General features: G+C 38.3%; 1 protein-coding gene across 4 annotated transcripts in view; it reads right to left on the bottom strand.

The window, feature by feature from the left end:
- Nucleotides 1–27,035, bottom strand: part of sdk2b (sidekick cell adhesion molecule 2b) — a 943,317-nt gene that overhangs the window by 382,743 nt on the left and 533,539 nt on the right. For all 4 annotated transcript variants that reach the window (XM_059948548.1, XM_059948549.1, XM_059948550.1 and 1 more), the window contains exons 4-5: nucleotides 18,979–19,126; nucleotides 4,558–4,691 (exon numbers count right to left, since the gene is read on the bottom strand). In XM_059948548.1, coding sequence (XP_059804531.1) covers nucleotides 4,558–4,691; nucleotides 18,979–19,126 — 282 coding nt within the window. The remainder of the gene's footprint in view (nucleotides 1–4,557; nucleotides 4,692–18,978; nucleotides 19,127–27,035) is intronic.

Raw genomic sequence — 27,035 nt, 5'->3', positions numbered from 1 at the left:
GCCTTTTACACTGCAGCTCATTCTTTTGGCTGCAATTTTGCCCTATCAACAGCCTCTCCTCACTACACATTGCCTCTTTGTAAACCAGCTACCCCATCTTCAGCACTATTATCTGCCTTTCCTATGATACTGCATTCTACAGTGCAGACATAAAATATTTATTTAGCACCTTGGACATTGTTTAATACCTATTACAATTCTTCTGGTTCTGCATCCAGAAAGCCCAACATTTAATTTTCTGACTTCCTTTTGAAATGCAAGGGTTTTTTTTTAAGAAGCTACTGCTTGTTATTTGCATAGTCTTTCTCATTTGTTGTCACATTCCTAAGGAATGATAAATATTTTTCTTGACAACATTACGATACAAGTTTAATTTTAATTTGCTGCTCTACATAACTTTTCAGTGAATTTTAGATTCATCACCTGTCTGTGGAATTTCTCTTTCCCAACGCTGAGTGTAATTAAATATTTATTTAAATATTTGCCTTTGTTCGTCTCCAGCCCCATGCCTGTAAGTTTAATTCCCAATCTACCTTAGCTGACTCATGCCTGACGATTGATTTTATTTAAATTCAAGACCATATTCCTGATGGAACTACATCCCTCTCAAAAACAAAATGCCATTATAATGTGCTTATTTTTCCCTCAAGGATTCCTTGTCATGAAGTTACCAATTAACATTACAGAAAACTATGCCTGAACTACAATGTATTTTAGTTCTCCCAATGAAACTTTCATAGAATTACATCTTACAAACATAGGATTGAAACTACAGTATTTTCAGTTCTTTATCATCAATAAATTATTGTTATTTATTGGAAATGTTGTTTTAGAAAATAACAACACAAGAAAAAGGAGGAAAAGAAGGGAGTCAAGGGAAATGGGAATAGAGAAATATTGTTTTGATGCCAAAATTAGATCAGTCACACCCTCGAGCCTGCACCGTCATTTAATAATGCCATAACTAAACCAATTTTGGCATCAATATCACATTTATCTTTCCCCAAAGCCCCTGACTATCTTCTTGATTAAAAGTCTGCCATTCTCTGCCTTGAATATAGCCAACAACCATTTCTGGGACACAGTAGTTCAGAGATTTACAACACTCTAAGATAATAAATTCTTCCTCATCCCTGAATTAAATGGGTGACCTCTAACTCTGAAATACACTTGACTGATGTACAGGTAAAACACAGCCGAAGCATTAATTGGACCATGACATGCAAATTTCAGGATTTCAAGAACCAGGATAAAATGTAGGACACACAACACTTCAAATTACTAAACAGGATCAAGGCCAATCTTCTACCTTTTGCATTATATATTTTTCCATGGGATGTGAGTATTACTGACAAGACCAACATATGTTATCCATCCATAATTGCCCTGAACCCAAAGTGCCATTGAAATATTTAAGAATAAATTTAATAATTAACATTATTGGGGTGAATCCATAAAGACAAGATGATATAAAGGTGCAGAACTTGTCATTTAAAGCACATCTGTGAGCCACATGAGGAAAAATGGAGGGTTATGAGGGAGGGAAGGGTTAGATCAATCTTATAGTACATTAACTGGTCAGCATAACATCACAGGCTGAAGGGCCTGTACTGTACTGCACAAGTCAGAAGGGGTCCAATGTGTTTTCTCAAAGTGGCGCCTGAAACAGCAAAACTCATTGGTCAATAGTAGAAATGACTGAAGAACCTGGAGTGTGGCTTAATCCCAAAACCTTCTGATTCAAAGGAAAGAGTGCACCTTACGTAATCTGCAGGTGAGACTTCAAGCAACTCTATCTCTGACAGTTCAAGATGCATTCAATGCCATGGTCTGCAGATCTTTCAACTATAAGGGAATTGGGGAATACCTGGTGTTGGGAAAGAAAGGTGGGGATTAATTCAAGCTTATTTTGAATAGCAGAGCAGCACTGGTGATCAATTTGATCTATTTTCATTTGCTTTAGGAGAAAAGATGTCAGAAATTATTGCTGCAGAAGAAGTAGCAAAAGACCAGGAGTACACTGGGGAAAAGCAGAAACCAGTGCCAACAATGATGGCAATTGGTAAGCCAGCACAGCTGGGAGAAATGGAAGGAGCAGCTTTTTAAACCACTGCACTTTCAGAATAATAAACTGCATTCAAGTTCTTTACTCAAGGCTGCTTCTAAGTTACTTGGAATTTGAGAGCTTCAACAATGTGGGCTGATTATTCAGACAGACTTAATCAAGGTTTTATAAAAACCTTGCTGGATTTGCAAGGAACACTCATGGATGGAAATTCTGTGCATTATACTTAACAACAAAGAGTAAACGAATGTCTTTGGATGGAATAAACTTTGGCAGTAGGAAATTTGCCTGAACAACTTTTAAATACCATATTGTTATGTCAGTCTGCAGAGATTTACTGCAAATTAAATTCTGCAGGAAACTGACAGGATCATCTGAAACCAGGAGAGTTGCGCAGAGCTCTTTAAAATTCATAACTTAGTGAAGAGTATGAAGTCCAAATAAAATACATGAATTCTTTTTGTATTTAGAGATTAGTCAGCCAAGGGCTAAAGTGAATGTCACAGTTGTTGAACTATAGCCAAACTAGCTGGTTAAGAAGCCAAAATAAAGCTGCATATCTTCAATCAACTTGAAATTCAATAGTAATAGGAACTGTACACTAATAACATGTTAGTATTGATTACTACCTAGATTTCTATTGTTTTCATTTCCAAAGGCTTTCTTTATTTCTTTCAAAGGCAAATCATTAATTCTAAAGACAATTTCATTATAGACGTCAAGGGAAAAAACAAATATGTAAATGAATCAGAGGTGGAATATATTTATCTTTTTTAATAACTCCATCTTCTAGAATATGTCTCTGTCCTCCATTAATGGGTAATTGAATCCACTCACCTCGAGACAATGTCATTATGATATCTGATCCTCCAGTATAAATCTGGTGTTTCAGAGGACAAATGCAGAGCAAGGTAAATCACACCAGTCCCATTATGTGTGAGGGGTTGGAATGATGACTTCTACATCCTCCACAGTTTTCCTTACCTTCTCAGCAAAAGGTTTCTCACTTGTACAAGAACCCCACAGTTTTGTAATGAAAAACATTTGAAAGAAGATGAGGACTAGATCACATTAGAATTGAATCCGTCAATGTGAAATTAAGAAAAAAGAATAATGCTTGCAGGTAGCAAGCTAAATCATGGCAGTTCAGACAGTATTCCTTCACACCAATTTTCAATTTGTTCTAATATTACATTAGGAATTCCTAAGGGGGACGGACCATAATAAACCTGGAAAACATAGTCATAGGAAGAATAAAACAGAACTTGTTGTCAATGAATAGTTAAATCTGCAGTAATTCAATTTCATGGTCATTTAATTTTAGGGCACTTTTATTAGGTATATTTAACCAATAAATATAAGATCTGAATCAATGTTTTAGTAGTTAAGAAGAATTCTGAAAAAAAAAAGTTTTGCACATTGATGATGTCTCCTGGCATGGTGACAAAATATTTGCAAGTAAAATTGAGAAGATCGGAAAACAACTCAACTCAAACATCAACCACCCAAGCTACACATCATCCAAATTATTTCCAAGATTTAAATTTGAAAACAAAAATAAGTTGAATTATTCCATAGAAGGTGATAGTTTTGGAGTATATGTCTTAACTCTAGCTTCTAATAATTATGTAGCATTCCATCCATAGAGTTAAGCTTTTGGTTAACGATGGAATGATTTCTTATCATTTTATTGTTGCACCATTGCTAAACTCCTGCTTCTCACCTGTAACTTACCGATGAGATCTGAGCACTTTGAAGAACAGTTTAGGATTCTGAAGTGCTGCATTACTTTAGTTATTGATTTATAGTAAAACCACAATAAGAAGAGGGCTGTTCATTTGCAGGCTGTATGAATACATTTGTTGAAGCAGAGGAGACAAAAAATACAAAGTGTTTGGGGCAAACAGAAATTTCACCTAAATTATAATTCCTCTGACCTAGTCAGCTTGAGGCTAAGATTTCATCATTTAATGCAGATACAATTTATACATAATGATTAAGAAATCACTGAGATGATCTTGTCAATTTAACATAAATCTACATTACTAAAATACTAAATTACTAATCATATTATTAAATGCTTGCATATTAATCCAATGAGTGGAATTCATTTTTAATTCAGTACTTGAGAATTACCATCCTGCTCATATAATGCCAGTAAATAGATCCATTTTGTAATAACCTTGGGTATTTCCTGACAATAATGATCTGATTCCATACTTGTGATTTAATTGTTAAATTTACATAATATACCATTTTTATAGTTTTTAAAAACACAGCAAATAGTCTTAAGATCTTTTTAATTAAATGGTAAATAATTATAATATATGGGATAATGTTCAATTACACAGTTCTTGATCCAGTTTCTGCATTGGATATTATTTTAGTATTTATTTAGTACAAGTGTCAGCCTTTCTTTCAAGTACTTGTCATTCATTACCATTTAATGAAATCTTAACATAAATAATTTAATCGCAATCTGAAGCACTTACTTTCTACGGTCAAGGTAATGGGTTGGCTGGTCTTGTTTTCTCCATTTCTGTCATTTACTGCCTGAACATAGTACCGTCCTGTGTCAGGAGCGACTGTCGACAGGATGACAAGCGTGTTCTCCATTGTAATAGCTCTGTTGGGGCAAAGTGGAAGGAAATGTGAAAAGGGAAGGTATGGAGTTTGCCAATGTTGTCTTCCAGAACAACAATGTTCTCCAGATACATAATAACCTGGAGTCAAAAGGCATTAACCCCATGATGATCCACAATCTCAATCAAGGTTTCTGTTAACTGCAGGTAAAACATAATGAGAAATCATGATGAAGATAAAAATACTTTAACAACATTACTACTTAACTTTATTTTTTAATAATCTGTCAGAATGTTAAGTACCAAGTTATTACATTAATATTTTTAGGATTGGATCAGAATTTCTCCAATCTGCAAGGATTTTTGACTAGTTTTCAAAATACCTCATCAGGATTTAGTTAATTGCTCATTGAATATCTTAGCAGATTTGAAAACATTTTAAATAAAATACTAGATAAAAACATGTGATTCCTGATGTAATTAACTTTCTAATAAATGCCACCATGTCCATTTTACTTCAGAACAGATACCCAACATGACACTGACACAAAAAGTTCAGCAGATGCTGGAAATCTTGAGAACATGCACAAAATGCTGGAGGAATTCGGCAGGTCAGGGGCATCCATGAAGGGTATGTTTTGGATCCAGACCCTTCATCAGTCTCAGCATGAAACACCCTTTATAGATGCTGCCCAATCCACTGAGTTCTTCTAGCAATTTGTGTTTGTTCCCTACATGACATGAGCATTAGGTTATTAGAGAAACATTTTTTCTTGCACCAGGACATATTATTTTAGCAGTACAGTTATTATGCAGACCTTGTCATTGCAGTTAGGCTGACCTATTAAGCTTCATGGTGTATTTAATATTTCAGTAATATTGTAAATACATTGCTATGTTAAGCATACCTTGTTGTTTAAATAATCCATTACGGGTTATGTGTAAAAGTACATGAATGGCATTCATCATCATGTCACCACGTCATATGTGCACTCCTTGCTAAAAGCAAAACAAAGTTTACACTCATGCTCCCTTATTTTAATCTTCGTTAGTTTTATGTTTTGGAGTTGCAAAACATAATAGTGATGATGAGGTATTGTAAAAATGAATCCAAGATAACTACCTACCTGTTGAAGTGCAGTGAGACATTTGAGTTTTAAAAAAAACAGTGCAGCACATGTCTCTTCAACAGAGAGAGGACAAAGATGGTTGTTAAAAAAATGCAGAAAACTGAAAAATTCACGAGTTCATAAACAGTGAGTACTGGGTGATAATAATCATAAGTAAAATAGAGTAGAAATGGCTGGCTACATCAGAAAGACAGACATGTTAGAGTGCAGAACTGTTAACTATATTTTCTATACTCAGTGAATTGAGCAGTATTTTAAAACAAAGGGAATAGCCGATGAGAACGAGTGTCAGTTTTGCTGAGTGCATTAGGTGGGAAGCATACAGTTTGCTTAGAATTTTGACTACTCTAGGAAAACCAGCCAAAATGAGCCAAAATGAATGTAATGCAGGACATGTAGAACTGAAACCATTGTTGACTGCAGAACTTTAGGTTTTATAAGCGCAATCAAAAGGAAGGGGATTACACCATAAGTGAATGGCAAATTGATTACAATGCAATTGGACACTGGCTTAGCTGTTTCAATCATGTATTTTAACAGCATTTCAAAGATACTGAATTGAAGAGTGCAGATATCCAACAAAGAACTTATACTGGAGAAAAGATAACTCCTGAGGGAATGCCATTTGTAACAGTCAATTATGAGAACCAACAAGCCACAATGGGCTTGTATGTGGTAAAAACAAGAGGGCCAGCACTGTGGGGCCATGATAAGCTGAGACAACTACAACTTAATTGGCGATCCATCCACTACTTGTATGCCACATCCACTGAAACAGAGTCAGCTGAAAGCAAATTAAGAAAGGTACTGAATGATGCCACAGCAGTGCTCAAGGATGGCACTGGAAAATTCAAACTATTAAGGATAAAACAGTGTGAAATGAAAATGCTACACTCAAGTTATACAAAGTCCATCCAGTTCCTTATACCATCTGTGATAAAGTAGCCAGTGTGCTAGATTGCATGGAGGCTGAAAGAATTCTTTTCAGGGTTGTGTAGTCCATGGGCAATGCCGGTTATCCCAGTAGCCAAGAAGAATGGATCTGTCAGGATCTGTGGTGATTTTAAAATCATCATCAACCCAAAACTGAAAGTAGATTAATAGCCTCTGCCCAGGATAGATATACATTATCCAGTTAAGCTGGCCTCTGGCACCCTGCCTTATGGTATAGTTGTGTTGCGTGTTATGAGTGATGGAAGTGCATACCCTATAGATTTTGCATCACATTACCATACGACTGCAGAGAAAATTTGTGCACAGATTGACAGTAAGGCCTTGAGCTCAGTTTGGGGTGTTAAAAGTTTCAATCATTACTTGTATGGGAGAGAGTTTACCCTCATTATTGATCATCAACCACGCGTTCCCATTTTCAATCCACAGAAGGGTGTTCCACTAACAGTAGCAGCATGAATGCAAAGATGGAGGACACAATTACAGGATCAAATTCAAGAGGACAACTAATCTTGGAAATGCTGACAGATTGTCCTGTTTACCCTTGGGAAAGGAAATGCCTGAAAAATTTACAAAAGTGGCCACTCCTCTTGACATATTCTCCCCAATGCAAATTAAAAGTTTCCCTATTCCAGCACAGATGATCCAAAGGGAAACCAGAAAAGACCTACATGGCTCAGATCTACATGGCAGCTCAAAATGTCTGAACATGTAGCCAAAATTTCAGTCTCCCCATTTTTCCCAGCACGGGATGAATTTGCCCTTGACGTGGATTTAGAGTTGTTGTACCATACTAGCTGAGAACTAGTGTTGGAGGTTCTACACGTCAGTCTTCCAGACATGGTCAAAATGAAAGCATTGGTTTGAAACTTTGTCTGGTGGCCTGGGATAGATCAGCAGATCAAACAGCTTGCCATGTACTATTTGGCATGCCAACTATATCTAGAATATGCCAAGAGCAGTGCCTCTTCATCCCTTGGAAAGGCCTGCTTTGCACTGGTGGTGACTCATGTAGATTTTGCTGGACTAGTCATGGGCACAAATTCTTTGGTAGTATTGGATGTAGCTAAAAATTGGGCAGAAGTGATCCCAAAAGCCTCCACTACAACCTTGCACACTGTTGCTGTGCTGAGAAGCCTCTTCTCAAGGATTGGTGTTCCAGGACACAGTCACTGATAATAGACAACAGTTTGTTGTGTAACCATTTCAGTCATTCCTGAAAATGAATGGAATAAGACATGTTGCATCTGCATTGTACCACGCAGCTGCAAATGGCTTGGTGGAAAGCTTTGTCCAGGGTCTAAAGTATGTACTATGAGCAATGTCAATAGAACTTACTAGACTGACACTGAATCAGAAACTCAGCAATTTCCTTATTGCATATTGCAAAGCAGCATACTCAACAACCAACAACTAACCAGTTACGTTCTTCCCAGGTCATCCCTTGCGTTCATGCTTGGATCTTCTCAAACCCAATCACAAAAGGAGTATGCAGGACACCTGAGACAAACTGAGGTTCCTCAAATACGGAGGTCTGAAGTTTCACTCTTGGACAAGCAATCCTGGTGAGGGATTACAGAGGTGATCAAATGATTCATACTCGTAATGATTAGAGACAGAACTGGACTGTCCTCTTACACAGTGGAGATTGCATTACCATATGCAGACAGCACATCAATCAGTTGAGGAGAGCAGCCAGTAGTTAGAAAAGAAAGGTGGCCAGGGCTGTCAGCACAACTTTCAGCAGTTCCAGAGTCAACTCTTACAGCCACAATGAAGGAGGCCCTAGAACCTGAGATTGTTTCAGAGACTGTCTCACCTGCCAAGCACAGTGATCACTTGTCAGGAAAGACAAAGTTGAGATGTATTCTATATTGAGTTGTAGTTTATAGCTAAGCAGGGAGGCGTGTTATGTATTTAATATTTCAGTAATATATGAGTAATATTGTAAAGCTTTGATTAAGCTTTCTTGGTTGTTTAAATAATTGATTACAGTTTATATGCAAAAGTACGTGAATAACGTACGTCATCACACCACCACTTCATAAGTGTGAGCCTCACTAAAAATTATAATGAAGTTTACATTCATCTCTTAAACTCTCTTGTTTTTCTTTCAATTAGTTTTATGTTGTGGACTCACAAACTATAACAAGCTTCTGTATATAAGATAAATGAAGTGGCACTACAAAAGCATCTTTATCTACATGAAGAAGTGATTTTCCCAGTTGCCTCCAGTTTTAGTGGCACTGGAGCAGTAATACATCCATTGCACAGATGACTGACTTTTATGTTCCTCTTCTTTCATGTCATTTCCATTGAAATGCACCTTCTTCAATCAGTAGAAATGGCTTGGCGTACAGCAGAATAGAGTTTAAATTAAGTGAAGCATTATATCCAGCTGAGCAATTCTGGTTTACACATAGGTTCAGAGTCAGGTAACAGACCATAGTTAAGTCCAGTTGAGGAGCTGAGTTTGAAACCCTGGGTCAATTGTTTTGCTGAACTTCAAAGCAGCTTTTTGAACTGTTTCTTCATTTTGAATATACATCTTGGAATACATATAAAATTTATTCTGATTTAAAAAATCTAAACAAAATTTTATGCAGATTCACATTCAATTGATCACCTTCCCAAATTACCAAGGCAACGCACCAGAATGCAATACTTCCCTCCACAGCTCATCTCATTCCTATAGTTGCAGTCTTGTAACACACACAAACTGTCTGAGGAACTCAGCAGGCCAGGCAGTATCTTTGGAAAAAAGTACTGTCGACAATTCAGGCCAAAACCCTTCTGGGTGGCAGTGTTGTATTTAGTTATGCTGTCCATTTTGTATAGGGATGCTATAAATCTTTTGAATTACACTGTAAATGAAATTAAAGTCTGGTAACAACAAAGTAACTTGGGCTATTTTGAGTGGTTAAATTGCTCTTCCCTGAGAAATGTAGAATGTTTTGGTATAAAAAGAGTTGTGCATTTTAAAAGCATGATGTGAGATTTTTAGATTGGAGTGGAGCAGAAACATGGGTAATTATTTGAGGACTAATTATCATTAAAAACATCAATTTAATAATCTTTAATTGCCCATTTAAGATCAGTAGAGAAGTAGACTCTTCAGAGAATTGCAGTGAAGTACTGTGATTATAATAAACAAGTAGTAATATGGAGTTTAAAATCAGAATATCTATCAGGCACAAACTACACAAATTTAGCACCAAATTATATCTGCACTTTTCATAAATGATCTAAGCATGATGCACTTTCATGTTTGGAATGTACAACTGGTACAAGCTTTTTATTTCAGTGATAATGAGAGGCTTGTATTTTTTTAACAACCTGTCATGTATTTTTCAATTTACTGGATCTGCCACAGCTCTGCATGAAATTAGGCTTATACTGTTAACAGCAGTGTCCTATTGTTACTGAGGCCCATTCTCCAATCTAATTCTATGTACAGAAATGCGATTTCCCATATTTTCAGTTCTGTGGGTTTAGGGAAAGCAGAGCCAATTGAATTAAATTAAATGGGAAGAACAGTTCAATTAAAAGCAAGTGAAGAACTTTAAATGTAGACTAATGCGCTGTTAATTCCTTCATGACACATCAGCATAGAGTATTGCAGGTACTGCTGCACTGGTCTCTAAAGTGATATATCATAGTCACCTTTATTCTTACTCAGACATGAAGCTTCAAGTGAACACAATGAGTCTGGGAGGGAGTGTATATAGTGTAGCAATGGCTAGCTATTCACCATGTTTCTTAATGTAACAGTAACACAATCACACTAATAAATGATGCACACAAATTTCCCATGGAACATGTCAATACACACACTCAACATATTTACATTCACAAACTTACTGTGCATGAAAACATATTCAATGAATTAAAGGCTTGCAAAAGGCTCTGTCCAACTCATGTATATTCTATTGAACACCCGAGCTTTCAAGAATTAATATTCATTTTATGCACAACGTGGATTAAACACAACCCAATGGCCATAAACTGATGAGCACTTGGGTCACTTTTTGAAGTAACAAGGAATTCTTTCCTCTCCAGCCAAACTTTCATATTTTTTTAACTCTACAGAACTTCTGTGGCTGTCTTCTGTGCTACATGCTGACTCTCCAGATGCTCAGTTTTTCTTCTCCCGCTTTGCTTCCTCGACCCTTGCTGTGCACTCACCCTCTTCTACTTCCTCTTTTTTAAATTCCCTCAACATCACTCATTGTAGCTGGAATGTTCTATATCCCATTTACTCTTGCTCCAGCCACATTTTTCTGAAAAAATATTGCCAAATCTATTTTCAGTACCACATATTCAAAGGGCATTGACTATAGCCCTGAATTTCAAAGCAATTTCGGTGAATTATATACTTCTCACCTCTCATCCAAAGTAAGTTGCATCTTCCATTCTAGAGGTACTTAAGCACCAATAATAGGCCCCTCTTAAGATTGTGGTGAGGAGCCCATATCTCTATTTGTTTTGACACCTCTAAATTTCCCCAAATAGACCTGCTGGATCTCTGTATTTGTTATGATTGTTGGGTTTCAATTGTTTTATACCTTTGTCCAGAATGGCATAGATTCCTCACATAAACTGTTTACTCAGGGTGATAGTGCTAATGTCCTATGACACTCTGCGATGCTGACAATGGGGTTAATATCAATACGTACTTGACAGTCAGCCTGCACTTAATTCTGATAGTTCTGTCCTTTGCTTTAAAGGAACACTCACAACACTTTCTTCAGATCTCTGAATCTGCATGATTCTTTCTGATTACCAGTTTTATTGACAATTTTTATCCTGATTCTTCATAACAAGGTCTTATTGAAAATTGTCTAATTGTGAACATTTATGTTCAAAACTTACACTGTAACAATCCAATGGCATGACAAAGTTGACCAAGTGAATTGGATAGTTGGTAGGAGATAGTCATCCTGAGCAGAGATGTTTAACAAAATTACAGAAAGTGGGTGTGCTTAATTCTACCATTAGGTACCTAATGCATGGGCCTTAAAAGAACAGCCAGAGATTTGAAGCAAATTGAAAACACTGCAACAAAAATAGAGGATAGTGGGAAAGAAAAGGGAAATGGGTGAATGTTTATGATGTGTTTAGCAACATATCCACAACTTCTCAGAATTTCTCAAATCAATGTAATTGGTCTTGGTTTTCTATTACTTCTAGTATATTACCAACTGTTTCACATTCACCCATTGCCTTGCTAACTCAAATGCTGATTCAGATATTTGTTAAATGTTATAACGGTACCTGCCTCACCACTCTCTCAGGTAGTGTGTTTCAGGCTACATCCACACTAGACCGGATAATTTTGAGAATGCTGGTTTCACGTAAAAACAATAGGCATCCACACTATACGTTTTAAAAAATATCTCTGTCCACATCGAAATGGAGATTTTGGGAAATCTCTTCCTACTGCACATGTGCAGGACACATCTTCCGAAAACAAGTGACATGTTTCGTGTCGAATCTCGCTGTGAAAGATGGTGCGTTTGTTCAGTTACAGACTAGAAAAACTTAAATGATGGGCAGCTGTTGGCTCTCGAGCAGGAGCACTTAAAAGTAAAAAAAAAACAAATACTGAAGCGTATGGAGACAACCGACAGGGAGTTCACGGGCAGTATGACCCGGCTGATGACGAGCATTGAAAAACTGACAAACTCTGTTGCATTAATAAAGCACATTGTTAAATGTGTAAAACATGTCTGCATCAGTATTATCTTGTATTTCCATACAATGTTACATTACGCTGTTACACATCTATTGTCAGAGAAGTACTTGCATAAATAGGTAAACCACCTTCATACAAGCAAGGACAGAAAACAGGGCAAAGTGAGTATACTTATTTATTCAGTAAGTTATGGGTCAAAGTATTTGGTGAGTACATTTCTAACTCTTCTGGCTTCAGTCTCGTTGCCGTCTGTTCTGAAATTGTTAGGTTGTGTCTAAGAAAACAATGAAATGGAGCGTTGCAGTCTTCCAGAAGCAGTGCCTCAAGAATCTGGCATCCATCATTAAGGATGCTCACCACACAGGACATGCCCTCTTCTCATTACTACTGTCAGGGAGGAGGTAACAGGGAGTAATTCCTGCCTGAGCAAGGACCTAGACCCAGTGCAATTTTTCGTACTGTCAAAACAGCTCTACGGTAATGCAATCTCACTGGTTCCCCACTTGGCTGCGGACCATCTGAACAACAGCAAAACCTACATGAGTTTGCTGCTTATTGATTACAGCTCAGCATAATCTATACTACTCAATACTTTAGGGGCAGTTTCTTCCCCTCTATCATTAGATTTCTGAATGCTCCTTGAAAACTGCCTCGGTATTTTGCTCTCTTTTTATACCATATCTTTTATTTTTCTTATTGCAACTTCCAGTAATTTTTAGATATTGCACTGTACAGCTACTGCAGAACAAGAAATTTCTTTCCTGGGAACATTTAATGGATGTTGCTTGGCCTGCTGAGTTCCATCAGCATTTTGTGTGTGTTGCTTGGATTTCCAGCATCTCCAGATTTTCTCCTGTTTGTGAATTTCACAACATGTTATTGATAATAGACCTGATTCTCATTATGTGTCCTTGCTAATGAAAACTACATTCCATATGCCATCCTCATGACTGTATCTACCTGTACTATCACCATTAGAGATCTATGAACTTGTAAGCCAAAGGGGTTTCTCAGTACTCCCCTTGGTCCTACCATTCAAGGAGTATGCCTTTCCCATATTAAGCCTTGCAAAATGCATCACCTCTCACTTGTCTTAATTAAATTTCATCAACCACTGCTCTGCCCCACTTACCAGCTGATCAAAGTCATTCTGTAACTTAAGACTATTCTTCTCACTGTTGACAACACCCCCAATTTGCAATTACTTTTTTGCTGACTAGCTACTCTGTCTCTTTCCTTTGACCAAGAAATTGGGACAATTTTTGTACTGAAATCTTGGTTATAAAAATACACAATAAAACAGAATCTTTGAATTCTGTTCAAGAGAAAGCAAAATGTGCTTTTCAGAGATTTGTCGGATCTGTACATTAAGTGGTCAATTTCTGCTGCTGATGTGATCTTTGGTAGATACTTGAGAACTGCATTTTAAACACACACAAATCAGTGCAATGTTTTAGTGCTAAACCAAGTACAAAACATAGATAATTTGGCCTAAGTGCATCAGCTGACAGTGGCAAAAGCAGTGTTCATCTCACTCTTTTCATGGAGATCTACAAAGACAGATGCCTGCAACGGCCTGATAATTTTAATGTAAAATCATCATTGTGTTGTTTCGCCTCTTTTCTCTGTACAGAGTACGCCACTGATAAAGACTTAACAATATTGGCTCAACTCAGCAAAAATTAAATTTGCCCAGAATCCACCTGCCTTTATTAAAATTCTGTTTGCTGGAGACCATCAGAGTTTGACACCGTATGTTGAAGTATACAGGAATTCAAATAAAATTATGCTTTTATCGGTGAAATAACAGTGACTATTATCAAAATTCAATGTACTATTAAAGTGCAAATGCATTAATTGTGTTTGCTAGATAACACATGTTATCAGGAACGTTTTTCTTGAATTAATTATGTGTACTTCAGATATAAGGGAGAATAGCAACACTTTATTGTCAATAAGTAACTGTATTAAAATAGTGGTGGTGGGATGAGGTTCACTGTATGGCCTTAATTCATCACTAAAGATCGCTCGTGGTAGAATGAACAAGATAGAACAATAAATGGTTTATTGGCAAGGCAATTAAGATAATTTTTCAATAGTGGAAACCATCAAAGAAGATGATATATAAATATTGGAAGCCTTCAGGTTCCTACAAAAAGTATTACTTTATCTTGGGCCTAACAGGGCTAAAAAAAAGGAATTGTATATTAAATGTAGAAGCAATAGCGAAAGCAAGACTGTAAAAATGCATAAATTAGGTCAATTTTTGGATTAATACAGGAGATGCTTACCAAATCTTGCACAACTACCCAGAACATTTGCACATCAGCCCCCAAAAAAAGGTGATAAATGGAATTCAACAAAAAGAAGCAAATGGCAGAATTGGTCATTGGTTTGTTATTGTCATATACCCTGGGCTATAGTGAAAAACTTTGTTTTACTAGCCATCCATGCATCAGGGTATCAAAAAGAAGTGTATCATGACCTCACAGGTCCTCACCAATTTTTATAGATGCTTCATAGAAAGTATCCAATTCGGATGCATCATAGATTGGTATGGCAACTCTGCTGCCCAAGACTGCAAGAAACTGCAGAGAGTTGTATTCACAACTCAAACATAAATGAAAGCCAGTATCCCCTCATGGTCTCTGTCCATACAACTCACTGCCTTGGTAATCATCTACAAAATCAAAGACACCTCCAGATATTTTCTCTTCACCCTCCACTCATCAGGCAGAAGATATAAAACCCTCAAAGCAGGCAACTCCGGGCTCAAGGCCAGATTCTGCTCTGCTATGGAATGGACCTTCTGTATGATAAGACAGACTCTTGACCTCATGATGGCTTGCTTTTATTGCATTTAATTTCTAAATGCAACACCATATTCTGCATTCTGTTACTGCTTTTCCCTTGGACTATCTCAAGAAACTAGCATATATTATATAAGGGAGATATGTGAAGGAAATATCTGTTACTTCACTATGATACAACACTTGTTGAAAATTTTAACTATAGGCCAGTTAGACTGAACTCAGTGGTTGGGGAAATGACGTATAGTCGACGTTTTGGGGGAAATACTATAGCAGGACCGCTAAAGGGTCTTGGCCCGAAATGTCGACTGTACTGTTTTGTGCAGGCTGCCTGGCCTGCTGAGTTGCTCCAGCATTTTGTGTGTGTTGCTTGGGTGATGGAATTGATAGATTTGTTGCAATGTTTGCTGATAGGTATGAAGATAGGTGGAGGAGCAGGTAGTTTGAAGAAGAAGAGAGGCTACAGAAGGACTTAGACAGATTAGGAGAATGGGCAAAGAAATGGCAGATGGAATATACTGTCCGGAAGTGTGTAGTCATGCACTTCGGTAGAAGAAATAAAAGGGTAGACTATTTTCTAAATGGAGAGAAAATACAAAAAACTGAGGCGCAAAGGCACTTGGGAGTCCTTGTGCAAGATTCCTTGAAGGTTAATTTGCAGCTTGAGACTGTGGTGAGGAAGGCAAATGCAATGTTTGCATTCATTTCAAGAGGACCAGAATATAGAAGCAAGGATGTAATGTTTAGACTTTATAAAGCACTGGCGAGTCTCAGCAGATTTGGGCCCCATATCTTAGAAAAAATGTGCTGAAACTGGAGAGGGTTCAAAGGAGGTTCACGAAAATGATTCCAGGATTGAATGGCTTGTCGTATGGAGAACGTCTGATGGCTCTGGGCCTGTATTGACTTGAATTAGAAGAATGAGGGGCGACCTCATTGAAACCTATCGAATGCTGAAAGGCTTTGATAGAGTGGATGTGGAGAGGATGTTTCCTATGGTGGGAAAGTCTAAGACCAGGGACACTCTCTTAGAATAGAGGGGCATCCTTTTAGAATGGAGATGAGGAGGAATTTCTTCAGCCAGAGAATGGTGAAGGTGTGGAATTCGTTGCCACAGGCAGCTGTCGAGGCCAAGTCTTTATGTATATTTAAGGCATAGGGTGATGGTTTCCCAATTGGTCAGGTCATGAAGGGATATAGCGAAAAGGCAGGAAATTGGGGCAAAGAGGAAAATTGGATCAGCCATAATGAAACAGTGGAGCAGACTTGAAGGAGGCCAAATGACCATTCTGCTCCTGTTTCTTATGGTCTTATGACTGCTGCTTTAACTTATAGATCAGCAGCTGAGTTCAGCCAAGAACTGGATGACAGTCTAGAGAAATCATTTAAGCTTGCAGTATTTTTGCCTCATCACCCAGCATGAAATGACACAACTGAAGAATCAAGTGAGAAATGTCAAAGAAGCATTGAAGAAACACGTCTCGCGAGGATGATCCTGCTAAGACTTTTTGCTAAACTACAGACTGACAACACAACCCAGAACAGTTATACTTTGTTGAATTACTAAAGTGTATAAGGGTCAGAACACAACCACCCAGAATTTAGCCAAATCACAAGGGGACAATAGGAGGGGAAGACCATGAAAATATTTAATTCAGCTCAAGCAGTGACACCACTTTCATGTCCATAAGTGGGCATCATGCCAACGACAAACAAGAGAAAATCCAAGCAACACACACAATATGCTGGCAGAACTCAGCAGGCCTGGTGGCTTCTATGGAAAAGAGTACAGTCGATGTTTTGTTCAACTGAAGGGTCTCGGACCGAAACTCTTTTCCATAGATGCTGCCTGGCCTGCTGAGCTCCTCCAGCATTTTGTGTGTGGATCGTGCCAATGACTCCAGTCCGTTTGGGAAGAACCAAATGACCGATAAAACCTGAACAAATTAATTTTGTAAATTATAATATTTCATTCACTCTTACTTTTTAAAAACTGAAAAATTATGTTTACAAGATCATGAGACATAAGAGCAGAATTAGTCAACTTGGCCCATCTATATTTATAAATGATTTATATTAATATAAGAGATAATATACTTGTGCACAGTTTAATTAGGGACGGGTGGTAAACCAGATGCACACATTCTCGCAGTTTTGTATTTCCCTTCTTATTCCACATTGTTTGGATTCAAAGGAAGGAAAGAGTACATGTGCACACACATAATTGCAAGCACATCATAATCTCTGTATCTAAATTTGAGAGCACTTCCACCCTGGCGGAGACACCCAACATAGGCACAGAGTTAGATGGAAACTGTATCAAGGAATTCTGAGCATTAAGTCTGATTCGGTTCTTTCACTACTTGTTTTGACAATGACGATTATCCGAGTGTGGATTTAAGTTGATTCAGGGTCATATCCAGCAAGCAGAATTTATAAGAGTAACTGGATATTCCGTGATGCTTCCCTGCATTATATACATATACAATTACTGAAGTAGTAACCAAAAAGAGCCAAAGAAAGCAGTGGTGATTCCTGGGAAATTTGTATAATTACCATGGAAATGGAGCAATAGCTCTCCTTTCAGATATGATGAATATATCTGGATAATAAGCTACATGCAAATTGCTATATTGTACCCAAGTTTATAGTCATTATATAAACACGCACTCCATGCACACAGTTTAAGATTTGAATGTATGGCTATTTTAAGATAAGTTTATACATATTCAAAAGCTGGTGATGTAAATTTACACAATTCCCCATGATTAAAATCTATTACTTTCTTATGATCATAAATGTAAGAAAAAAATAATCAAACTATGAATGTAACTCATTAAATTAAGATATTGGCAGAAAATACACCAGCCATTGGACTAAAGAAAATAAAAAGCAACATAATTCAAACACTTAAGTGGAAAGGAATTTATCAGGTCAAATATTTAACACGCATTTGAAACGAATAAAGCAACGTAGGTTTTAAACATTGTAATTTTCCAGCAATTATTCAGCTCAGGTAATGATGATAATAACCTGCAAGAGACAGATCGAGCTCTTTTGTAGAAAAACAGTTTAGTATGTAATGATTTAGGGAGAAAGTGATCATGCTTCACTTAACACCACTTATTCTACCACATTCTTTTAAGGACTCAAAGCATTCATCTTATCCACTACAAATATCAGTAACCATAACATTGTTACAAAATTGTTTTCTAAGTGAAATCAACAGAAATTCTTTGGGCTGGTATCGTTCCTCAATCGAAACTAACTTTATAGTGTATTTGGTTTTACAGTAGTATTTTCTTCTCTTCTTAAACCTTTGGAGTGTGAAAAAGAGCAGCTGTTTTTAAGTAATTAAGTTGCAGTAATTAAGTAAAAAGTGTTCCATCATTAGTACTAAATTTCAAAACTAAACAATTACAAATTATCATTAACAAGCTTTCATGATTTTGTCAGCGAAGGGGTGAGAGAGTTAAATGAACATCGACAAATGAAGCTGAAGTATATAGTCTAGTTAATGATTACATCTTGCTGGTTATTACCCAATCATTTTGGCTGGTTAACCACTTAACTTAAAATCCTCCCAGCATTTCAAACACAAGAAAAGGTGAACTTGAAGAACAGGAGACTGAAAATTATCTAAAAATTCCCCCTCCTTAAAGAAAATAACAAATGCATTATTTATTATTGCATCAATGTACATAAATTTTTTAAAAAAGCAAAATAAAGACATTTTATAACTTACATTCGACTGCTGGGTGAGATTTTCCGTCCATCTCTGAACCATGTAACTTGGGGTTGGGGGAAGCTGGAAATTCTTGGTGCCCTGATAACTGCAGCATTTCCTTGGGAGACTCTCAGATGTCTTTCGCCACTCTCAAAGTCTGCCATATCTAAGAAACAACATTTATAGCCTGTCAAGTTCTGATATACTTCATTGATCGAAGAAGGGCAGCAGGGATAATAAGCCAAGTCATTACAGACCAGGAGTCTCTTGTCAGTGGCTGACAAGTTATTGGACAATATGCTGAGATACTGGATTAACCGAAGTTTGTAAAGGCACAGATTAACCAAAGATACCATAGCGTTATCAAGGGGAGATCTTGTCTGGAAAAACCCACTGAACGATTTGAGGAGGTAACCAAGGGCACTGAAGAGGCCACTGCGGTGATGTTGGCCTGCAGTGGAACAAAAATCAGAAGGGTGGAAGAACTCAGCAGGTCAATTTTTATCTGCAGAGGGAAAAAAATGTAAGGTGATATGCTGGGTTGAGACTCTATATCAGAATCTCAGTCTGAAACATCAACTTTGCCTCAGCAGATGCTGCTTGACCTTCCAGCATTCTGTTTCTTTGTACCAGTTTCAAGCATTCCTCTCTAGTCTACATGGACTTTCAAGACCTTTGATGACATAGGAGGTCAGTCCAAAAAAAAAATTACAGCCCATGGGATCCAGGTCCAGTTAGCAAGCTGAGTCCAAAATTGTTTTGGTAAGAGAAAACATAGGTAATGGTGGAGGGCTATCCTTACAATTAGATGCTTGTGACCAGTCAATATGGATAAATATGGATGTGAATGTAAAATAAATTATTAATAAATTCACACATGACATGAAAATTGGTGGTATTATTCACAGTTAGAAGCGTAGTCTTGGGCTACAGGACATAACTAATGAGTTGGTTGAATGGCCAGGACATTTAATACTGAGAAATGCATTCTGGATGAATTGGTAAGATTAGAACATACACAAAAGAACGATTGGGCCTGGGGCATCATAGCGAACAGAGGGACCTTGGTGTACATATCCAAAGATCCCAAAAGGTGGCATCATATGTAAGTAAGTTCATTAAAGCAAAACACATTGGAGTCTTATGGTTTAGGCCACAGCTGGAACAACATGCACACTTCTGCTCTGTAGCTATGATGTACCCTGAAAAAAATGCAGAGGGAATATAAATTTTACATGAATCAACAAACAATATGGTGGGGCAGTGCAGTGGGTCGAGCAGCATCTGTGGGAGTAAAGTTTTGAGCTGAATTGTTGACAATTCCTTCCTTCCCACAGACACTGCTCGATCCAGTGAGCTTCTCCAGTAGATTGTTCGCTGCTCTGGATTCCAGCATTGGTAGTCTCTTGTGTCTACAGAAGACATACTGAATAACTGAACTTGTTTTCCTTGGAGAAGACGAGGCTGGGGGCTGGATTTGATTGAGGTGAAGCAAAGTAACGAGGGGCATGAATGGGTAAGTAACAGGAGACTGTTCTCCAAAGCTGGGGTGTCAAAAATTAAACATCATAGGACTTGGGCAAGAGGTGAGAAGTTTAGAGAGCACTTACAGCAGTGCTCATTTTCACCAAGAGGGTAGAAACATAGAAAACCTACAGCACAATACAGGCCCTTTGGCCCACAAAGCTGTGCCGAACAGGTCCTTACCTTAGAAATTACCTCGGATTACCCATAGCATCTATTTTTCTGAGCTCCATGTACCTGTCAAGGAGTCTCTTAAAAGACCATATCATATCAGCCTCCACCACCATCGCTGGCAGCCCATTCTACGCACTCACCACTCTCTGTGTAATAAACTTATCCCTGACATCTCCTCTGTACCTACTTCCAAGCACCTTAAAACTGTGCCCTCTCGTGCTAGCCATTTCAACCCTGGGGAAAAGCCTCTGATTACACACGATCAATGCCTCTCACCATCTTATACACCTCTGTCAGGTCACCTCTCATCCTCCGTTGCTTCAAGGAAAAAAGGCCGACTTCATTCAACTCATTCTCATAAGGCATGATCCCCAATCCAGGCAACATCTCCTCTGCACCCTTTCTATGGTTTCCACATTCTTCCTATAGTGAAGCAACCAGAACTGAGCACAGTACTCCAAGTCGGGTCTGACCAAGGTCCTATATAGTTGCAACATTACCTTTTGGCTCCTAAACTCAATCCCACAATTGATGAAGGCAAATGCACCATATGCTTTCTTAACCACAGAGTCAATCTGTGCAGCAGCTTTGAGTGTCCTATGGACATGGACCCCAAGATCTCTTTGATCCTCCACACTGCCAAGGGTCTTACCATTAATACTATATTCTTCCATTATTGAAGTCTGGAACACAGTGTCAGAATTAGTGATGGAAGCAGTCTGTCTCACATTTAACTTGTATTCAGAGGTGCATTATAAAGCATAGCAGGTTACAGAATAGATAAATGGGATTTGTGGAGGTAGTCAGTTGATCATGACTGTAGATATAATCGGTTGAAGATCCTATTTCTATGCTGTACCATTCTATTACCATAAAACTGGATGTCTCTTAACATGGAACGTTTATTCACAAACATAATTCACAATGGAATGGCAGAGTGGATTTCCAACTGCCCTTAACACTTCAGTGTTTGAATCCAAAGGCTCTACACAGAATAACAAGATGAAAGCAATCTGTGTCTGCTGTTTGTGGGATACTGCTGTGAGAAGATTAAAGGTAATCATAAAATAATTTCAGATGCTTAGAGTATAAAATAGTCCCTAATGAGCTACTAAATTGTTGATGATTTGTAGCTAGGTAGGAGGAACAAAGACACTGTGAGATAAGTGAACTCTTTCTGTAGTGTAAGTGCTCTGTTGATTGCAGATTATTGACTTCACTCTTGTAGGCCAGAAGAATGCCTAGTAAGGAACAAGAAGTCAGTGATATCGGGAGATTGCTGGTTCACAGTAGGAAAAATTACTTTGCAACTAATCTGTTGTAAGCTTGACCAGATACTGTATGATAACATAATGGATATTCATTCTCCTTCATGTTGCTTTGGATATATAGCATCTGCAGAATTTCACACGTTTACGTTTGCTGCCTGATCTGCTAAGTTCCTCCAGTATTTTGTGTTGCTTCTTTTTCAGGAGCTTAAGAAGAAAGAAATTATTTTTGTCTCCAAGCAGTAAAACTACTCATTCCTGAAAGGATAACATTTGATATAATAAATATTCTAACTCCTCTAATTGAGTTTGGAGGGAATCGGCCCCTTGCGATGTTGAACCTTGCTTAATTATGTGACGCTATGTACAACTTTCAACACTTGCCTTATAGAACACATTTATAGCATTGTACGTCACCTCAAAAGCCAGAAAAGAAGAGCCTGCATTATGGCTAACCTATTAGTTCCAGATGTTTCCAGTTACAACAGCCAACTTTGTGTCCATTTCACATTATACATTCAGAATCAACGATTCAATAATTACATACCATTTACGCTCATTCAGAAATGGCATCCTCATTGAGATTACTGAGTAATCAGACTGACAAACATACTTGGTTTTTGTTTTATATACTTAGGTAACATTGTTTTTAAAATTAGGTCTGTTCATCTATTTTGTGTATCACCATTTGTAGTGATTTTCTGCACACTGTTTATTAACTAAAGAATTACTCTCTCATTGTGATAATAAGGAACAACATTTTGAAATCGATTTTGATACCTGATAATCATTTTAAAGTTAAAACCTATGGTTTAAATTCTAACTACAATGATATTACTACACTGCTGACAGCATTATCAGCTGCAGAAATTATATTTTAGTGTTAAGAACAAAATAGCACAGTACAGGCCCTTTGGCCAATGATGTTGTGTCAACCTTTTATTTATTTATTTTCATTTATTTAGAGATGCAGTGTGGAATAGGCCCTTCGAGCTGTGCCACTCCAATTTAACTCTAGCCTAATCATGAAATAATTTACAATGACTAATTAACCTACTAATGGCTATATCGTTGAACTGCGGGAGGAAACCCTCACTTTCCACAGGGAGGACGTACAGATTCCTTACAGATGATGTCAGAATTGAACTCTAAACTCTGGCACCCAGAGGTGTTGTAGCATTGTACGAACTGCTACGCCTTTTTAACGTACCCTAAGTTCAATACTTCCCAAATAGCCCTCCCTCCTCCATTCTTCCATGTGTCTCCCCGAGAGTCTCATCAATGGCCCTAATGTACCTGCCTCCACAATCACTCCTGGCAGTGTGATCCACGCCCTCATAGATAGCAGGGCCAAGGGATATGGAGAGAGGGCAGGAACAGGGTACTGATCAGCCATGATCACAGTGAATGGCAGTGCTGGCTAGAAGGGCCGAATGGCCTACTCCTGCACCTACTGTCTATTGCGCTCATTAGTCTCTGTGTAAAATGCCTATCTCTGACAGTCCTCTGTACTTTTCTTCAAGCTCCTTAAAATTATGCTCTCTCTTATTAGCCATTTCCACCCTGAGAAGATGAAGCCAGTGAACAACACAACCAAGGGCCACATCCTCCAGGTGGTTCACGAAACAACTGCTTTTTTCCTTCAAATGTGGTTCTGCTGCTGTTGGAGCCAGTCAACTACATTTTGGTGGTGTGTTTTCAGGCTGATTGAGCGATCTGCTGCTTTGCTGTTTGTGAAAGGATTCCATGAGGCTTTCAGCAAAGCATGTGACCTCGGGGCCAAGAAGGTCGGAGACAGGTCATGAGCCCATGGTCGACTCCATTTCTCGGTGGTCTTGCTGACTAAAACGTCGAGGAAGGTTGAAATCATCGAGGCAAGTGCAGAAGGCGAACGGATGTTCAGTGCTGTCATCCAAGCCTCTCACCCATTGCTGCCAGGGGAAGGTGTCAATATGTGACAGTCTCTCTCTCCCTCTCGCTCGCTGCTCTCAAATGAAGGTGTCTGTGTTTGAATGATCTCCCTTTCCTTTGATATTGCCAGTGGATGGTGCTAGAACAAGGTTTTAATCAACACATTTTGTGGACTGGACTCTGTAGGTCATGTTATATGTTTGGCTTCTGGTCACTCCTTTTTTGTTGCTATTTTGGGCGATTTTGGAATTAGGGCAGCCTGAAAATAATGAAAACTGAGCTGAACTGAATATACCTGGACACTTCTGATTTTGTGCTTTATATTCTATATTTATCACTTTTTTTTTGCTGGTTGCATGAGTTGTTTTTTATTGGTGCTGGGGGTGTGTGGTTTGATGTCTTCCTTTGAACAGGTTCAATGGTTTTTCTTTGTTTTGTGGCTGTCTGTGGGGAACACGAATATCAAGCTACAATTCTTTGATACTACAATACAGACTTTGATAATAAAATTACTTTGAACCTTTGAATATTTGAAAAAGTTTCTGGCTGTCCACTCTATGCTTCGCAACATCTTGAACACCTATATCAAGTTAACGTTCATCTGCCTTTGCTTCAAAGAGAAAAGACCTAGCTCACTCAAATGATCTACATAAGACATGTTCTTTGATTCAGGCAGCATCCTGGTAGAGTTCCTTTACCCCCTCTCTTACACTTCCACATCCTTCCTATAATGAGGCAACCAGAACTGAACACAATATTCCAGAGTTTTATAGATAGAACATTACCTCATGGCTCTTGAACTCAATCCCCCAACTACTGAAGGCCAACACACCATCAACCTTCTAAACACACCCATCAACTTAACTTCCAAGGATCTGTGGATATGGAGCTGAAGATCCCCCTGTTCCTCCACACTACTAGGAATCCTGCCAATAACCCTGTACTTTGCCTTCAAGTTCGGACTTCTAAAGTGTATCACTTCACCATTTTCTGGATTGAACTCCATCTGCCACATCTCCACCCAGATTGCCAGTACATCCTATCAAGGTCCCTTTAAAACCTATGGTAATCTTCTACACTATCCACAACATCCTCAACCTTCATGTCATCTACATACTTATTAATCCAACCTTCCACTTCTTGTCCAAGTCATTTATAAAAATCACAAAGAGCAGGAGTCCCAGAACATAACCCTGCCGAACATCTCTGGTCACCAACCTCCTGGCAGAATATGTTCTATCTACTATACTCTCTGCATTCTGTGGGCAAGTCACTTCTGAATCCATACAGCCAGGCTTTCCTGGATCCCTTGCCTCCTGACTTTCTGAATGAACCTATCATGGGGAACTTTGTCAAACGTGTTGTGAAAATCTATATACACCACATCCACTGCTTTAACTTCAAAACTTGTTTTGTCACTTCCTCGAAAAATTCTTTCAGGCTTGTGAAGCATGACCTTCCCCTCACAAAGCCATGCTGACTATCCCTAACCAGATTATGTTTCTCCAAATGCTCATAAATCCTTTCTTTAAGAACCCTCTCCAATATTTTGCCCACCAGTGATGAAGACTCACTGGTCCATAACTCCCAGGATTCTTTTCTTGAACAAAGAAATAACATTTGCCATTCTCCACTCTTCTGGGACTATTCCTGGGGCAACAAGGACACAAAGATTGTCGCAAAAGGTGCAGAGATCTATTTTCTCACTTCCTGTAGTAACCCCTCGCATTAAAGTAAATGCATTTCAACACATTCAGCTAACAACGTTATGCCCTACCTTGGCCTATCCTTCCTCACAATCTTTCTACAAGTAGTATCTTCCTTTACAGCAACTGTTCCATTATCTAACCTATCACTCTGGTTCCCATCTCCCTGCCAATATAGTTTACATTCTCCACAACAGCTCTAGCAAACCTGCCCACAAGGATATTAGCCCCTCTCAAGTTCAAGTGTAATCTGTCCCTTTTGTACAGGTCATATCTTCCCCAAAAGAAATCCCAGTCCACAAATGTGAAACCCTGCCCCTTGCACAATTCTTCAGTCACACATTCATTGGCCAAGTCATCCTATTCTTACCCTCAACGTGTGTGGCACAGGCCAGAAATGCAGATATTTCCACCCTTTGTGGTCCTGGTTTTTAGCTTCCTGCTCAGCTCCCTGTATTTTCTCTTCACGGCCTCATCCCTTTTCTTTCCTATGCCATTGGTTCCAATGTGTACCATGACTTCTGGAAGCTCAACCTCTCCCTATAAGAATGCTGTGGACTCAGTGGGAGATGTTCCTGACTCTGGCACCTGGGAGACAACATACCATCTGGGAGTTTATTTCACGCCCACAGTGATAAGTTAAAATTTGGTTGGGGTGGAAAAAAAAGGAAGGAAAACCAGCAATATCAATTTAAACTAAATGACCATTAGGTGGGTGTGAGGAGATGCAGGGGTTAGCTATCCCAAGGAAATGAAAGAAGAATCTAAGGTATATTTTGTTTTGATTTAATTAAACAAAATGCAAGCTGATAAAAGGGAGCATTTCTCATACATGGCTTTTGTGATTGACATTTGATTTTTCCTCAAGACCAATGCGGGGAGTTCTAGAGGTCAAACAGCATACTATTACATCTAAATACTCATGCTGAACGCTCACTATTCTAACAACTATTCAAAGTTACTCAATAATGTCAGTTTTGTGTAAGCTCCCTGAAACTTTGATTATAATTCTCTATTTTTTAAAGAGGCAGTTATATGTATGGCTGTACGTTTAATTTGGCCACAAAATATATCTTGAGGGAGACGTGCCTATCAAACATGGGCATGACTGAAAAACTCAGTGGAAGCAATTAACTATTGAGCTTCCTTCAGAGTGTCAAGGTTATATACTCAAATGATTGGCCTGATGCAAAAGTAGTCCTGGGAAAAGTGACCTGACTGACTTGGAGAAGGGTTGAATCAAAGGCTATTTTCACAGGAAATCCAAATGCCTGCCAGCAGAAACTTAAAACATTAATGATGGTAAAGATACCTGCTGTTTCAAATGGGAAAGTATAAAAAAGGCATCTGAACCAAGGTGAGTTACAAACACTATTTCATGTCTGAACAATGCATTCAGTTTTCATCCTTTCAATTAATATTGCAGGAAATGCAGAGCAATAGTCACTAACCCTCAGCAAGATGGATATATGCATATAGAGGTAAGTGAATG

This window comes from Hypanus sabinus, chromosome 23 (assembly GCF_030144855.1).
Source record: "Hypanus sabinus isolate sHypSab1 chromosome 23, sHypSab1.hap1, whole genome shotgun sequence".
Classification (NCBI taxonomy): Eukaryota; Metazoa; Chordata; class Chondrichthyes; order Myliobatiformes; family Dasyatidae; genus Hypanus; species Hypanus sabinus.
The sequence above is the reverse complement of the archived record's forward strand: the minus strand, read 5'-3'. Positions and strand labels throughout refer to the sequence as shown.